The sequence below is a fragment of the Scaptodrosophila lebanonensis genome, unplaced genomic scaffold, assembly GCF_003285725.1.
Source record: "Scaptodrosophila lebanonensis strain 11010-0011.00,11010-0021.00 unplaced genomic scaffold, SlebRS2 tig00000024-arrow-pilon, whole genome shotgun sequence".
NCBI lineage: Eukaryota > Metazoa > Arthropoda > Insecta > Diptera > Drosophilidae > Scaptodrosophila > Scaptodrosophila lebanonensis.
Genome location: NW_022060538.1, coordinates 22,878,387 through 22,891,969, shown reverse-complemented (window position 1 = coordinate 22,891,969; position 13,583 = coordinate 22,878,387). Strand labels below are relative to the sequence as shown.

General features: G+C 43.2%; 6 protein-coding genes across 7 annotated transcripts in view; 1 reads left to right on the top strand and 5 right to left on the bottom strand.

Annotated features, from left to right (window-relative positions):
* LOC115621697 (RYamide receptor) overlaps window positions 1-13,583 on the top strand; it is an 81,458-nt gene that overhangs the window by 13,697 nt on the left and 54,178 nt on the right. The gene's annotated exons all lie outside the window — the stretch shown is intronic.
* Window positions 250-1,631, bottom strand: LOC115621698 (phospholipase A1-like). Its single transcript, XM_030515404.1, has 3 exons — window positions 1,574-1,631; window positions 1,225-1,513; window positions 250-1,161 (listed from the first exon to the last, which is right to left on the bottom strand). Exons 1-3 carry the CDS (start codon window positions 1,611-1,613, stop codon window positions 348-350), a joined length of 1,143 nt encoding a protein of 380 aa, XP_030371264.1. The 5' UTR covers window positions 1,614-1,631; the 3' UTR covers window positions 250-347.
* Window positions 1,899-3,025, bottom strand: LOC115621699 (phospholipase A1-like). The gene is made up of 2 exons (XM_030515406.1): window positions 2,965-3,025; window positions 1,899-2,909 (listed from the first exon to the last, which is right to left on the bottom strand). The coding sequence occupies exons 1-2, from the start codon at window positions 3,002-3,004 to the stop codon at window positions 1,936-1,938; spliced, it is 1,014 nt and encodes a 337-aa protein (XP_030371266.1). The 5' UTR covers window positions 3,005-3,025; the 3' UTR covers window positions 1,899-1,935.
* LOC115621702 (pancreatic lipase-related protein 2-like) lies at window positions 4,067-5,135 on the bottom strand. 2 transcript variants are annotated; one of them, XM_030515409.1, is made up of 2 exons: window positions 5,079-5,135; window positions 4,067-5,000 (listed from the first exon to the last, which is right to left on the bottom strand). In XM_030515409.1, the coding sequence occupies exons 1-2, from the start codon at window positions 5,128-5,130 to the stop codon at window positions 4,090-4,092; spliced, it is 963 nt and encodes a 320-aa protein (XP_030371269.1). In that variant the 5' UTR covers window positions 5,131-5,135; the 3' UTR covers window positions 4,067-4,089. The 2 variants fall into 2 exon arrangements, with proteins under 2 accessions (XP_030371269.1, XP_030371270.1); XM_030515410.1 differs by having other exon boundaries at window positions 4,067-5,033; window positions 5,079-5,108.
* Window positions 5,715-6,794, bottom strand: LOC115621701 (phospholipase A1 VesT1.02-like). The gene is made up of 2 exons (XM_030515408.1): window positions 6,755-6,794; window positions 5,715-6,694 (listed from the first exon to the last, which is right to left on the bottom strand). The coding sequence occupies exons 1-2, from the start codon at window positions 6,792-6,794 to the stop codon at window positions 5,715-5,717; spliced, it is 1,020 nt and encodes a 339-aa protein (XP_030371268.1).
* Window positions 7,266-8,452, bottom strand: LOC115621700 (phospholipase A1 VesT1.02-like). Its single transcript, XM_030515407.1, has 3 exons — window positions 8,409-8,452; window positions 8,076-8,343; window positions 7,266-8,022 (listed from the first exon to the last, which is right to left on the bottom strand). Exons 1-3 carry the CDS (start codon window positions 8,446-8,448, stop codon window positions 7,305-7,307), a joined length of 1,026 nt encoding a protein of 341 aa, XP_030371267.1. The 5' UTR covers window positions 8,449-8,452; the 3' UTR covers window positions 7,266-7,304.

The following is a 13,583-nucleotide window of genomic DNA, read 5'->3' as shown; positions in this document are numbered from 1 at the left end:
CGCACAAGTTTTAATTAAATGTAACACAATATAGAGGTTCAGTTCGCACCGTTTGTCCCGAAAATAAAGCGGTTGACGCGGCAACGCAATAAAGGCTCAGTAGACGCCGGTATGAGGATGCAAACGGAGTTTTTTGGCGAAGGGGGCGTGAGAAATGACTTCCGATTTGCGAATATCAAAAGCTCAAAACTGTTATTAAAGTAGCGTACAATGTGCAATCAAAAGGGCTATTTTAAATCAAAGTCGAAGTTTTGGAAAGGAACCGATTTTGAGAGGACAAATTTACTTGCAGGAGCTTATACATGTGTAGCAGCTTGTGGTGTGGAAATTTGTAATTTATTCAATATTTACGGTATTGAAGTGGTGTCGTCTTCCTCTGTAATTGAGGCTTCAGTAGTTGTGGCATTTTCCTCATCCTCATCCTCACCACTGCCATTTGAGTTTTTACCTATGCCATATGGAGAAGCTTCATTCACTGGCACATAAAATTCGCCAGAGGCCACAAATGAGTTCACCTTCGAGCCCATGCGCACGGAACTGTAGGTGCTGCCACAATCGTTATTGTTGGCCTCCTGGTAGGAGTTGCACTTCATTGTCGGAAAGTTGTCAGACTCCAGAGACTCCACATAGTATAAGACGGCTCGGGTGTGCGAGCATCCGCCGGTCAGGTCGGCAATACAGCCAGGCTGCGTTCTCCCGCCATTTGGGTAGAAAGCCGCCTTGCCAATGGGCTGCGTGAATCCCAAGGTGCCACCGTTGGTCTGAATGCTCTCGACGTAGAAGGCATCAGTGCTGCAGAGCCGTTTCTCCGTTTTGTTGTAGTTAATCAGTGGCATGGCAGGGTCTAGGCCAACAACCTTCTGCACTTGGCCAGTGGCCACATTCTTGGCCGTGAATCCGGCTACGTGAGCACCCAAACTGAAGCCTACTACCTCCAATGACTCTAGGGACATGTCGTAGTGCTGCACGAGAAAGTCTATGAGCTCCGAAATTTTTTTGCCAGCCGCAGGCGCACCCGACACTGATGAGGCGTAGTCAAGCGAACGACCCCGTGCCCAATCCACAGCTATCATGTTGTAGTCGCCGTAGCCGAACCAAGCTCGTCGTATGCCCACATTCACGCCATCTTTGTAATTGGAATTCCAGCCGTGTATTGTAAATCTGCAGAAATCGTTATTTTACTTTGGTGCGATGGTCGTTTTATTTTTGGTTCTTTCCACCTACCTGGTAGGGTTTTCGGCTCTAAAATTCGAGGCATTAATCGAGGCCTCATTAGCAGTGATAAGCTGTCCGTCGTCGGGATTCCTCTGTGTGTATAAATAGAACGTCACCGCATTAAGCGATATACGATTGCTCTTTTGTCCCTCTTCTATAGTTTCGTAGCGAGCCAGTGCCTCATTGGCCTCATCCAAGTCCAGCCACTGGAAGTTACCGTCAACTTGAGGCACAAACCAACCATTTTCTCCATTCACACGTCGGTCAACCCTATCCTTGTGATGTAATGCGCTTGCATCTAAAATTAGTTCGGCTATCGCTATGATATACTATTCTGCTGGTTAGTCCAAATACTCACTGGTTAGCGCACAAATTGCTAAAATAATGCCCCACTTCATAGTATTCCTTTAATGCAGCAAGTGCTTCACTGCCACCAATTACTGGTGCTTTTATAGGTCTCGGTAGCCGAGTTTATTACTTTTGTGTGAATTTTTTGCGATCATCAAAAGCGACCCTAAATCAAATCCAGAAAGCTTCGATTATTAAGATTAGTTTATTTGCTAGTATATACATATACATACAAGTATGACTGTTAAAAATGGAAAGTCATTCAGTAAAAGCGCAGAAAGCCCTCAAAGAACTGAAAGCTCAGCACCCACGTCAGGAAAGTACACTTGTAAAAATTCTTATTTTCAATCACAATTTATTTCGAAATGTCTCTTAAGCTCCCATGCCGTAAGGAGCTGCGCTTTTGACGGGCACGTAGTAATCACCAGCAACCATATAGGCATTGGTCATGGCACCCATGCGTACGCTGCTGTAGGAGCTACCACAGCTCTTGGCAACGGCGTCCTCGTAGTCACTGCACTTCACGGTAGGGTAGGTGTTGGTTGAGACAGCCTCGGCGTAGTAGATGACGGAGCGGCTGTGAGCGCAAGAGCCAGTGACATCGACACCGCAGCCAGGCTGGCTTTTCCCGCCATTGGGGTAGAAGGCGCCCTTGCCGATGGGCTTCAGGAAACCAAGAGTACCACCGTTGGTCTGGATGGACTCGACATAAACGGCATCAGTGATGGAAAGGCGGCTGTTGGGTTTGTCGTAGCTGTACAGAGGCAGAGCGGGGTCCAGACCAATGATGGTCTGCAGCTGGCCATTCTTAACGTTCTTGCCAGTGAAGCCAGCAACATGAGCACCCAGGCTGTGACCAATGACCATGGTATTATCGAGAGACAGACCGTGGTTTGTACGGAGGAAGTTGATCAGGGCGGCGACTTTCTCACCAACGCCAGGTACGGCCAAGACGGAAGAGGCGTAGTCCACAGAGCGAGCACGTCCCCAATCAACGGTGATCATGTTCATGTCACCTTGAGTGAACCAGGCATTGCGGACACCATAGTTGACATAATCCTCAGCGCTGGAGGTCCATCCGTGGATGGTGAAGCGTGTTGGGTTTTTGGGGTTGAAGTGGGATGCTGAGATGGAAGCCGAGGAGGCGGTGATCTCCTGGGGGGAATTCAAGTTGGACTTGGTGTACAAGAGGAAAGTGACGGGATTAAGCGACACACGGCCCTCGATTTCAGAGCGTGCATTGAGGTTGGCTTCGGCAACATCCTTGTCCACCCACACAAAGGTTCCATCGGCCTGGGGTACGTACCAGCCGTTCTCACCATTTTCGCGGATTTCAGTGGCGGTAGCTGTGAATAAGATTCAAATAAGTACCAGGAAAGGGAGTAGCTACAGGAAACTTACCCGCCAGAACGCAGAAAGCCAAAGTCAAGAACAGTTTCATGTTGAAATCAAATCTAACTGACATGTCCAATTGTCAAATTTGGCCATTTATATATGATTTTGCAATGGAGAAAGCACTTGCTGTGTAGCTCTCGAGATATCGCCAATTGATTGGTAATCACCCCATTCTGATTTATGATAAGGACTGTGACGCCTAGGATTGCGGGCCCACACACTCTTCAGTACTAGTGACAACATGTGTTGACTAATTTCAAATCGGCCGTCCATCCTGATTTACATCTATCAGCAATACATACTATATAGGCGAGTAGTTATTCATATCTTCTTGGCCACTTCTCATCTGACGTGTGCTTGATAAGCTGGTACGCTGGTACTTACGTTCAGTGGAGTGTTGGGCATTGTACCTAAAGAGATAAGCCTCTGCTACGATAGTTTAGAATCGAAGGCACACATTCCACCCACGAGCCCTCTCCAATAAAGTGCCAAAAATAAAAATGTGCGACACGTGCAATAAGCACGTATGTTTATCAAGGACAACGAACTCAGAAAACACAGATCTTGATAGAAATTTTGCAATCTTGGTTAAATATCGTAGCGGGAAATCCAAGGAATAACAAAATAATGAGAAATGACAATCGTATAATGAAAAAACTTAGTAAACAATATTTAAATATCTATAAATAATGCCTTATATTTGCAATACTCTGAAAAGGGTAAAGAGGAGAATCAGGTTTGTGCAAATATATGTCAAAGGCAGCAGAAAGCAATTCCGACTCGAAAAAGTAAATATAATTAAATACACGTGAATGACAATGTACGTGTATAGTATGTATGTATCAGTGCTCTTTAAGCATAGGGTATTTCACTGTCAGGTGTGTTCGACTCAACATTGTTTTCTTCTTTATCATGATTGTGTGAACAATTATTTTTAAATGAAGCGCAAACCTATTTTCATATCTTAATAACCTGCTTTATTTTTCACTTTTTCACTTATTCACTTTAATCGATAGTGAAAACTATTTTATTTACCTATTGCGGAAAGACCTTGGCTTTCCAATACATAACATAGTATATATAAGTCAATACAATTTGTATACAAGCATTTCATGCGAAATCAAAATGTTTTTATTTATTCATCATTATTCCATTAGCATTTTTTTGTTGCGATTTCGGCCCAAGTTCAGTCCAGGCTTCAAAGGAACTCACCCCATATGGGGAGAATTCATTCACCGGCACCCAGTATACACCCTTCGCCACATTGGCATTGGCGGGGTCTCCCATGCGGACATTGCTCATCTCATGATTGCAGTTGTTTTGTCTTGCAAAGTGGTAGCTCTCACAATGGTAAGAACCGAAGTTGTTCCATATCAGAGCCTCTACATAATAGGTAATCGATAGCGCATGTGCACACCCAAAAAGGCAGTGTGGCTGATTCTGCCCGCCATTGGGATAGAAATCAGCACTGCCTATGGGCTCCAATAAGCCCGTCACTCCTGCGTTAGTGTGGATGCACTCGACATAGAAGGCATCGCTGCTAGTTAGACGATCCTGTGGCTTGTCCAGATAGTACAGAAACAACGCTGGGTCTAGCCCAATAATGGTATGTACCTTGCCCGGACCTACAGTTCTGCCAGCATGACCAGCTATATGAGCGCCCAGGCTAAAGCCTATTATGTGAAGAGTGTTTAAGGACATGCCGTGTGTTTCATGAAGATACTTGATCATAGCTCCGACCTTGGCTCCAGTGTGAGGCACTGCTTTAAACGCGCCACCATACCATAATTTTGCATCTCCCCAGTTCACAGCAATAACGTTGTAGTCGCTCTTCGATAACAGAGCATTTGTTAATTTGAAGTTACCATCATTTTTGTAGGTTTCCGTCCAGCCGTGAATAAGAATGCGGGTCCCATGATCCTTGTTAAATTTTGAATTACGAATTGAATTTTCGGTCGCTTTTATTGCAACAGCGTTACTAGAATTTTCATTTGTAAAGAGGTAGAAGCTTACTGAACCTGAGTGACGCAGGGGCTTACACCCTTCAGACATTTACAAGTATACCGACAATACCACTGTTAGACATTAAAATTTCGTCAGTTATTAGCTTAATACTTTACCGGGTATATGAAGGCCTGTTATCAGAACAGCTGAAATGACGATGATATGCATTTTGCAGGCAATGTCTTTATAGTACAGCGGTCAAGAACAATACATAAACTAATGAATGGCCCACTTATATTGTACAGCTGTGACCAAAAACCTGAAAATTAAAGATTAGGCACGTCTATTAAGAAAACAAACAATTGAAATGTACAAGTCACACAACGTGATCAAAGCTTTTCATCTATTCATCAAAACTATTTAAAAATCTACGGCTGGCATTATTTAAGCACAGAAATATTCAACATGCTGAGACGAGTCTTTATAGCGACGGATAGCGATGTGATTTATAAAGAGTTTTTGAATAAACAAAATATTGTTTTTAATTATATTGCAACTCAATTGAAAAATATTAGCTATTAAAATATATGTGATGTGTTTTGTTATTATTATGTTTAAACATCTCACCGACTAAAATAAATGTGTTTTTGCTGACGTAGAAAAATACTTGAAATACATCGCGATATACAAGTCGTAAGTGCTGATCGCGATTAGCGAGCTCAAGCCCCCCCCCCAAGTATATATTTTTGATAACAAGATCCAAATATAAACATGATAGTGCTGAGTTTAATTTTCGCTCTTTATTTCCACAATTACTCGATTTTGCCGAAAGGCGCCTTGCTATTCACTGGCACGTAGAAGTCACCGGCAACCATGTAGGCATTGGTGTCAGCTCCCATACGGACGCTACTGTAGGTGCTACCGCATTTCTTGGCGACGGCATCCTCGTAGTCCTCGCACTTAATTGTGCCGAAATTATCCTGTTTTACGGCCTCGACATAGTAGGTAACGGAACGGCCATGGGAACAGGAGCCTGTGAGGTCGACTCCACAACCGGGCTGCTTTTTTCCGCCGTTGGGGTAGAAGGCACCCTTGCCGATGGGTTTCAGGAATCCGAGTTTGCCTCCATTGGTTTGAATGGACTCCACATAGTAGGCATCGGTGGAAGAAAGACGCTTTTCCGGCTTGCTGTAGCTGAATAGCGGCAGCGCAGGATCCAAACCAACAATAGTATGAATCTGGCCTTCGCCTACAGTCTTACCAGCGTATCCGGACACTTGAGCGCCCAAGCTGTGGCCAATGACGTTGAGAGTGGACAAGGACATGCCATGGCTGTCGTGCAGATACTTAATCATAGCTCCAACTTTAGCCCCAGCACCAGGTACTGCAACAACAGACGAGGCATAGTCCTTGGACCGTGCCCGAGCCCAATCCACGACAATGATATTGAAGTCACCCTTCGACAGCCAAGCACTTGTGATTTCAGTGTTCATTGAGTCGGTATAGCTTTGAGTCCACCCATGAATGACAAAACGAGTGGGATGGTCCTTGTTGAAATGAGAGTCTTCGATCGACTTACTGGTAGACGTGATTTCCTGCCCCTTTGTCGGGTTCGATTTGGTGTACAAATAGAAATTGACGGCATTGGTGCTAATGCGACCTTCCATTTGCCTTCCCTGTGCCAGCATCTGATCGCCCTCCTGCAGGTCCACCCATTTGAAGCTTCCATCGGCTTGTGGAATGTACCAGCCGTTTTCGCCATTTACGCGGTCCTCAATGGGCAGAGCAGCCCCTTAATTAAATTAATTATTTAGAAGAACTATTGGCGTTTCAGCTTTTTTAGGGATCTTACCTGCAGCCAGAAGTGCCGATAGAACTAAAAGTACTTTCATTTTTGCCGTAATAGTGAATATACATACCTATTAGGGGTCCCACTCTTTTTATACCCCCAATGGTGGCCTCTTGAAAGTGTCAGATTGAGCTAAAAACACTTGAAAAATTTCGTGCACTTGTTTCTTGGCAGATAACCCGATATTGCTGATTAGACAAACCATTATTTGCGCTTCCGTTCGAGGGATTACTGTTCATTCTTAAGCAATAGAGGCAGAATTGACAGTAAGTTTTATGATTTATTTACCGCCCGTGAAATACCTTGAAACAAAGGGGGCCATAATAGATGCCATAAAAGGCCAGACTAACGAGGTGATTAGCTTTGTGTAATTTATTAATAGGTCTGCGGCTGAATGGGCGATGTTGGGGTTCGTCATTCGAGCGTATGACAGGGGCTATAAATTACGGAAAATATTGATAGCCAAGTATTTCTTATCAAACATGACCTCTCCAAGTGTTACAAATGCAAGAAGTTATTTGAGTGTGTAAGTGTCATCTTTATTGTGGTATATTTAGTTGATCATACCGTAAGGTGATTTGCTGTTAACAGGTACATAGAAGTCGCCCTCAACCATGTAGGCATTGGTGTCAGCACCCATGCGGACGCCACTGTAGGTGCTGCCGCAGCTCTTCTTGACAGCATCCTCGTAGTCGCTGCACTTGATGGTGCCGAAGTTGTCCGCAGAGACGGCCTCGGCGTAGTAAGTTACAGAGCGGCCATGGGAGCAGGCACCCGTGAGATCGAGTGTGCATCCGGGCTGGGTCTGGCCACCGTTAGGATAGAAAGCACCTTTGCCGATTGGCTTAAGGAAGCCCAGGGTGCCGCCATTGGTTTGGATGGACTCAACGTACCAGGCATCAGTGGAGCTCAGGCGTTTGTTTGGCTTATTGTAGTTGAAGAGAGGAAGAGCAGGATCCAGACCGATAATGGTGTGCACCTGACCGTTCACATTCTTGCCCGCGTAGCCAGAGACATGTGCACCCAAGCTGTGGCCAATAATGTACAAGTCATCCAAAGACATACCGTAGCTCGATACCAAGAAGTTGACCATGCTAGCCACCTTCTTGCCGACCTTTGGTACAGCTATCACAGAGGAGGCGTATTCAACGGAACGGGCACGAGCCCAATCCACGACAATGATGTTGTAGTCGCCGTTGCTCAGCCAAGCATCACGAATATTCTTGTTCATGCCCGAAGTGTAGCTCTGGGTCCAGCCGTGAATCACAAATCTAGGTATTCAGAGCCATTAGTGCGGCTCGAATGGAGCAGTTTGTGCCCTTACCTGGTAGGATGTGCCGGATTGAAGTTGGACGCATCAATGGACTTCGTGGTTGCGGTGATCTTCTTGCCTTTGGATGGGTTCGACTTGGTGTAAAGATAGTATTTGACAGGGGTAGTGGAAAGACCACGAGCTTCCATCATCTCCTGCTGCTCCAGCATTGCCTCGCCCTCATCCATATCAATCCATTCAAAGCTGCCATCCAGTTTTGGGACATACCAGCCGTTCTCACCATTGACACGTTCGTCTTCCTCCAAGCCGTAGGCGGTAGCTGTTGTGGGCGTCACAGTACGCTTTAGGAAGGCTCTCGATATGCATTTGAGGATTCATATTTACCCGCTAGCGCAAACAGAGCCAAAACGCAAATAGTCTTCATGTTGTAAACACTTTAACTGCTTGCATCTTCGGACTAGCGGCTACTTTTATAGGCAGCTCCAAAAAGTCTTATCGCTAGCGTGGCGATCTAATCTAAATCCTCTCATGCCATTTCTGCTCCAAATTAATTAGGGCCCCCGGGGAGGCGCGCCCTACCGCACTTAGTCCGTGGACTTGCATTTTACTCTGATAACAGTCGCAAAATGCTAATGAAAACTTTTTATAGCAATAGATAGCTTATTTATCATTTAATTGACTTTTAAACTGCGCTATACTATTGTACTCGTCTATGTGTGACAATCTTCGGCGGGGGGCAATCATGGGTTCTAATGATTGGTATTTTTTAATAGCTGCTCGAACTTTAAAAAATATATTCCTTATCGATGCAAATTATTTCACGCCCAAGTGCCTCTGCATGGTCAGTAGTGTCGGAACTATTTCTTTTAAAGATTGTATAACTTTTGCGAGTTGTATACAAATTGCAATCGAACGTGGGCGAGGCGAGGAACACTCTTATCTGGCTTACATGTGCTTTGGTTGTAATCGTATTAGAAATCAAGAACAGTATGCTTGTTTTCATTCAGATAGATGTGTAACTCTCGATAGGCCCCATTGTCTGCCCACTTTAAGCACAGAAATTAAACTTGGTCAGGTGAGAGTCACTTCAAACACAACAATTGAGTGCTGAAATGTAAATACACTCCAGGTATATTTATATATATGTATATTATATATATATATATGTATATTATTGATCTGTACGATAAGACGTGTTGATATATCCAAGCCCGCCGGTCGATTTCCTCGTCTGCATGAGCTTATTAAAACATTATTTACAAAAAATTCAAAAATTTCTTTTTTCTGTTTGTGGTAGTGGATAGAGGGTATTGAAGAGTTCAGTTTCTTTTTTATTTTGTACTCATTACGTAGTACGTAATGATTAAATGGAGCGGCTTAAAGAAGTTTCGATGTACCTATATTTCTACAATGACACATGGGGCGTATAAGTAATATTACTTGAAACTTTATATTTTGTTGCCGGCCTGAAAATTAACATAATACGAGAATTGGTTAACCTAGCGCTCAAGTATACTAGTATAATAATGTTCCAGTCGGCAGTCAATCGCTATTTCGCAAGTGCTAGGTGCTACAGTAAACAGTGCCTCCCTCCTCACACGCCAAGGTTGATGTTTGCTGTGAAACAGCAGTATATAGTGTGTTCATCGTTGTTAGGTTGGTTTTCCAACAAAATCATTTGGCTACAATACAGTGGCGGACAGCCTCTCCGCCCTCGCATTTGATTGCTAATGAAATTTTCATGCACTGTTGCCGTTTTCGGCCGATTATCCTGCTTGTGCTAATTGAGCGGATCTCAGGTGTACGCGAATTGAATGTTCATTCGTCTCGCTTCTGCTGGCACATCTTTTCGATTTGCTCCCACAAGAACAAGGCATACTTTTAGGCAGCCATTGCTATAAGTTAGGCATTGAACTTCCATGCCTAGTTTTGTACAATAAGTAAGTAGTAGATTATAGTCTAGTGCACAATGGCACAATACATAGATAGGGAACTAGTTTCAGAAATGAATTGATAAGCCTGATAAAGCACTTTTTTAAAAATGGCAATTTGCTTCTCAGAGTGGCGATAATGAATATTTTTGCAAATTCTTTGGTTTTATGCAATTAATTAGTGTGTCGAAACATAGGTGTATGCAACGGATTCCGCTTGAGCGTGTACCATTTATTCACCATTCAACAAATTGGTTCGCTTTCGCAAAAATAATTCAATTAAACGTTCAAATATGGACCTGCCACCACTCATAACCACAGCAGCTGCCCACATTTCACATTCTCAATTTAACCCACGCCATACACACTCTTACATACACACACACACACACACACACAAGTCTCATTTATAAAGTAAAAATACTTTTTATGACCTGGGAAAAGGGACAGCAATTTCCACGAAATTTAAATTAATTGCATTTGCCAGAGTATCACATTTCAACGGCACGTGCCTGCCCGACAGCGTGTTAATTGTTTCGGAGTGCAGCTTCTCGTTCGAATAAGCGAATTAATCGGCGCTTATTCATATGTCGCTTACCCCTCTACCGTATCGCAGACACACACAGGAAGAAACACATAAGCACAAGAATGCAAATTTGCTTAATTAATTTAATAGTGGATTATGTCATCAACATTTTATGTGTAGCATGATGTAGGAGGGGGACGGTAGAGGACGGGCCCTATTGCCGGCTCATAAAGGCAACTGGCAGGCAATTTAAATCACATTTGGCCAGGCTGCTTTTAAACGCCTCACAAATCACAGGAGGGCCATGACCAGCCCCACACACAGAAGTTGGGGCCTGGGTCTGGACGGGTTAGGCCCAAGGCATGCAAGCACGAGCGCGTGCTTGAGGATTGTGATTGGACCGGAGCGTAATAAAATTCAATTTTACGTTTTTAAATGGCGCGCCTGAAACAATAAATTCTTGGTGCCTATAAATAAGCATTTGCAGTAAATAAATACGTTGCGTTTATTATCCCCTAAACCGCTTTGTTTTGGTTTGTTGCGATACGAAAGCTTACGTATAAAGAGGTCAAGAGTCAAAAGCAATTCATTTTTTTGTGATATAGTACTATATTATTGAATTTAAGGAATTTAAATGGAATAAATATAATTAATACTTTGTCCTTCTCATTACCCAAAAAGGGGATTATTTTAATTGCCGTATTCTTAACTACTTTTAATCAGCTTACAAACACGGGCTCATTTTCTCAAACCAATCATATTTTAAATCACGCCAGAAATTCTCCAAAAATGTTCTACAAGGATGATGAATATATTTGAGAAATGTTGACGCAAGGTCTGAGAAAAGTAACTGGGAGTAAATAAACGAATATGTGCGTTTGCATACTTGGCATATTCATAACTTAACGTTGGCTAATTAGTCCATAAAGACACAAAGCCTGCTGAGGCGGCAAAGTCTTCGCCATCGCCATTGCCGCTTGTTGATGCTCATTAAATAGCTGCTAGAGTTAAGCACTCGGGAACACATATCACTCTCCCGACCCAACCTACTGAAGGCAACAATGATGTTAGGCTTCATGGCACCCAAAGCCAATGCAGCCCGACGAAGCTCATTAATTATAATTATAAACGGGTGGCACGAAGTGATGCCGGCTACGAAAACGAGGAATACAAAACATTGCGGTTGGCAACTGCCTCATGACGTAGTCAACGCGCCCTCAAATGTAGAAAAGATAAACACGCGTCACAATATATGCTTGAGTTTTGGTTGAGTAAACACGAATATCTTCTGCTCCTGCACAGCGTGCCTTTCCCTCATACGGACTTTTCTATCTTTGTGGGAGCAACTCAAAGCTATTTGCGCCACAGGGGCTCAGTAACAGTCTTACATCAATGGTACTCTCCTGACATAACACAACAAGGCAGACAGAAGTGAGTAAAGTTTGAGAAAACTTTATGCTTTCGGAAATCATTTACAATGTTGAAAACTATATTCTACACATTTCTGATAAAAAAAAAAAAAAAAAATTAAAAATTAAGATGCGAATTGGACTCAATATTATTTGAAATTGTCGTCGTACAATTACCGACCGTAATTTCAGACTCAACCCAATCTTTCTTGGTGCTGTTTATTAATTTGGGCAACTTCTATGTACTATGAATGCCGATCAAAAGACGCAAGAGGTATATCGAGCTAATTAGTGATATTAAGATATACAGTAAGTCCGCCTTATTGTAGAGAGCACTTAATGTGTATGCTCGTCTAAAATTTCTTTTCGAAACCACTTTCTGCATTTCTGCATCGTATACTGGGTAGACCCTATCCTACCCTACCATCAACCAACCTGAATGCAGTGTTCGCCAAGGAGTCAGTTACATGCATTCGAGTTTGTGTTGTTATAACAAATATAGTTGATCGAATAGTAGTGTGCGCGTGTTTGTTTGTGATTGTCTGCCACACGCTGCACGTTCGCATCGTAGGAAGGACAAACCGCTTCGTTTGAATTGTTGTTTGCGGTTTTTGCTCTCGGCACGGGTATTATGCCGCAAAATTGTTTGCCGCTGTTCATTTTTTCTTGCATTTACCAGCCATAAATGAAAAGCGTCCGAGGAAAAAGTCACCACGCTTCTCCTTCATACTCTTCTTTCGTTGTACTTGGCGGATTGCGCACGGTCCCTTTAAAATTAGATTTTTAAGCGCTAAGGCGTTGGTTAAGGTGTTCAGGCCCATTCTTGGTCTATTTTTTGTGCCGTGCTTTTTTTGGTTCAGCCTAAAAGCACGCTAAGTAAATTTGCTTGCGACTAAGCCGGAAAATGTGATTTGCCGCTGCCGTGACTGCTGCTTCTGGCCATCCTCTGAGCCAGAGCTAGAGCCATTACGGGGTATGTAAATATATTGCTTACCTCAAAGATATTTGCCTACCCATTACTAACATTTGCTAGAATGGGCTGCCCCTATCCAAGTAGGCCTTGATTTCATTTTCGTGCGTGATTTTTGCATTTTTATTGCCGCATTTCTTCTCCTTTTCGAGCTATTCTGTTATTATTTCCATGTTTTATGTCAAAAAGTGATTTCATTTGCCACCTTCATTGTATTGTACGGGTTTATTCGTGCTTGGCGATTAGGTGTGGGATGCGGAAGCTTGAGGCCTCGGGAAGTTATTTATCGATCCTATTTTTCCAATTGCCAGATGAGAAAGGAAGTTGCTTGGCAGATGGCAAGAAATATTCGCGTTAATTATTTTGTTTGGCATGCAGTGCGCATTTTTCATGTGTTGTAAATATAAAATTGATGAGGTTTTCATTAATAAATTGACTGGGCCAAAAACCAATGCCTCAGCTTTGCATTATTACTAAATATTTCCAAGCACGTACCGAGCAAATAGGCCACAAGAATACGTCACAGGGACTGCCGCTTGCCCCGGCCTTCCACTGTGTGTTTAATTTCCAAATTCTTTGTATTTTTCTATTAACAAAGTTGTTGGTGCTCGCGGGGCAAGCTGCAAGACCCGGCCGCCTTCTGATTTACCTCTAAAATGAATTTTTGCAAAGTTTTTTAATGGCGAAAGTAAATTTCAGCCCTAGCGCGTTGCTTAAATTTTA

What these genes read in the sequence shown, in the direction of transcription:
- LOC115621698 (XM_030515404.1), bottom strand. Translation starts at nt 1,613, where the DNA reads ATGAAGTGGGGCATTATTTTAGCAATTTGTGCGCTAACCA. An exon ending in AGCAATTTGTGCGCTAACCA is followed by an intron (nt 1,514 to 1,573) that starts GTGAGTATTTGG and finishes AACTAATTTTAG; the next exon opens with ATGCAAGCGCATTACATCAC. An exon ending in AGAGCCGAAAACCCTACCAG is followed by an intron (nt 1,162 to 1,224) that starts GTAGGTGGAAAG and finishes CGATTTCTGCAG; the next exon opens with ATTTACAATACACGGCTGGA.
- LOC115621699 (XM_030515406.1), bottom strand. Translation starts at nt 3,004, where the DNA reads ATGAAACTGTTCTTGACTTTGGCTTTCTGCGTTCTGGCGG. An exon ending in GGCTTTCTGCGTTCTGGCGG is followed by an intron (nt 2,910 to 2,964) that starts GTAAGTTTCCTG and finishes TCTTATTCACAG; the next exon opens with CTACCGCCACTGAAATCCGC.
- LOC115621702 (XM_030515409.1), bottom strand. Translation starts at nt 5,130, where the DNA reads ATGCATATCATCGTCATTTCAGCTGTTCTGATAACAGGCCTTCATATA. An exon ending in AACAGGCCTTCATATACCCG is followed by an intron (nt 5,001 to 5,078) that starts GTAAAGTATTAA and finishes AAATGTCTGAAG; the next exon opens with GGTGTAAGCCCCTGCGTCAC.
- LOC115621701 (XM_030515408.1), bottom strand. Translation starts at nt 6,794, where the DNA reads ATGAAAGTACTTTTAGTTCTATCGGCACTTCTGGCTGCAG. An exon ending in ATCGGCACTTCTGGCTGCAG is followed by an intron (nt 6,695 to 6,754) that starts GTAAGATCCCTA and finishes AATTTAATTAAG; the next exon opens with GGGCTGCTCTGCCCATTGAG.
- LOC115621700 (XM_030515407.1), bottom strand. Translation starts at nt 8,448, where the DNA reads ATGAAGACTATTTGCGTTTTGGCTCTGTTTGCGCTAGCGG. An exon ending in GGCTCTGTTTGCGCTAGCGG is followed by an intron (nt 8,344 to 8,408) that starts GTAAATATGAAT and finishes CGCCCACAACAG; the next exon opens with CTACCGCCTACGGCTTGGAG. An exon ending in AATCCGGCACATCCTACCAG is followed by an intron (nt 8,023 to 8,075) that starts GTAAGGGCACAA and finishes CTGAATACCTAG; the next exon opens with ATTTGTGATTCACGGCTGGA.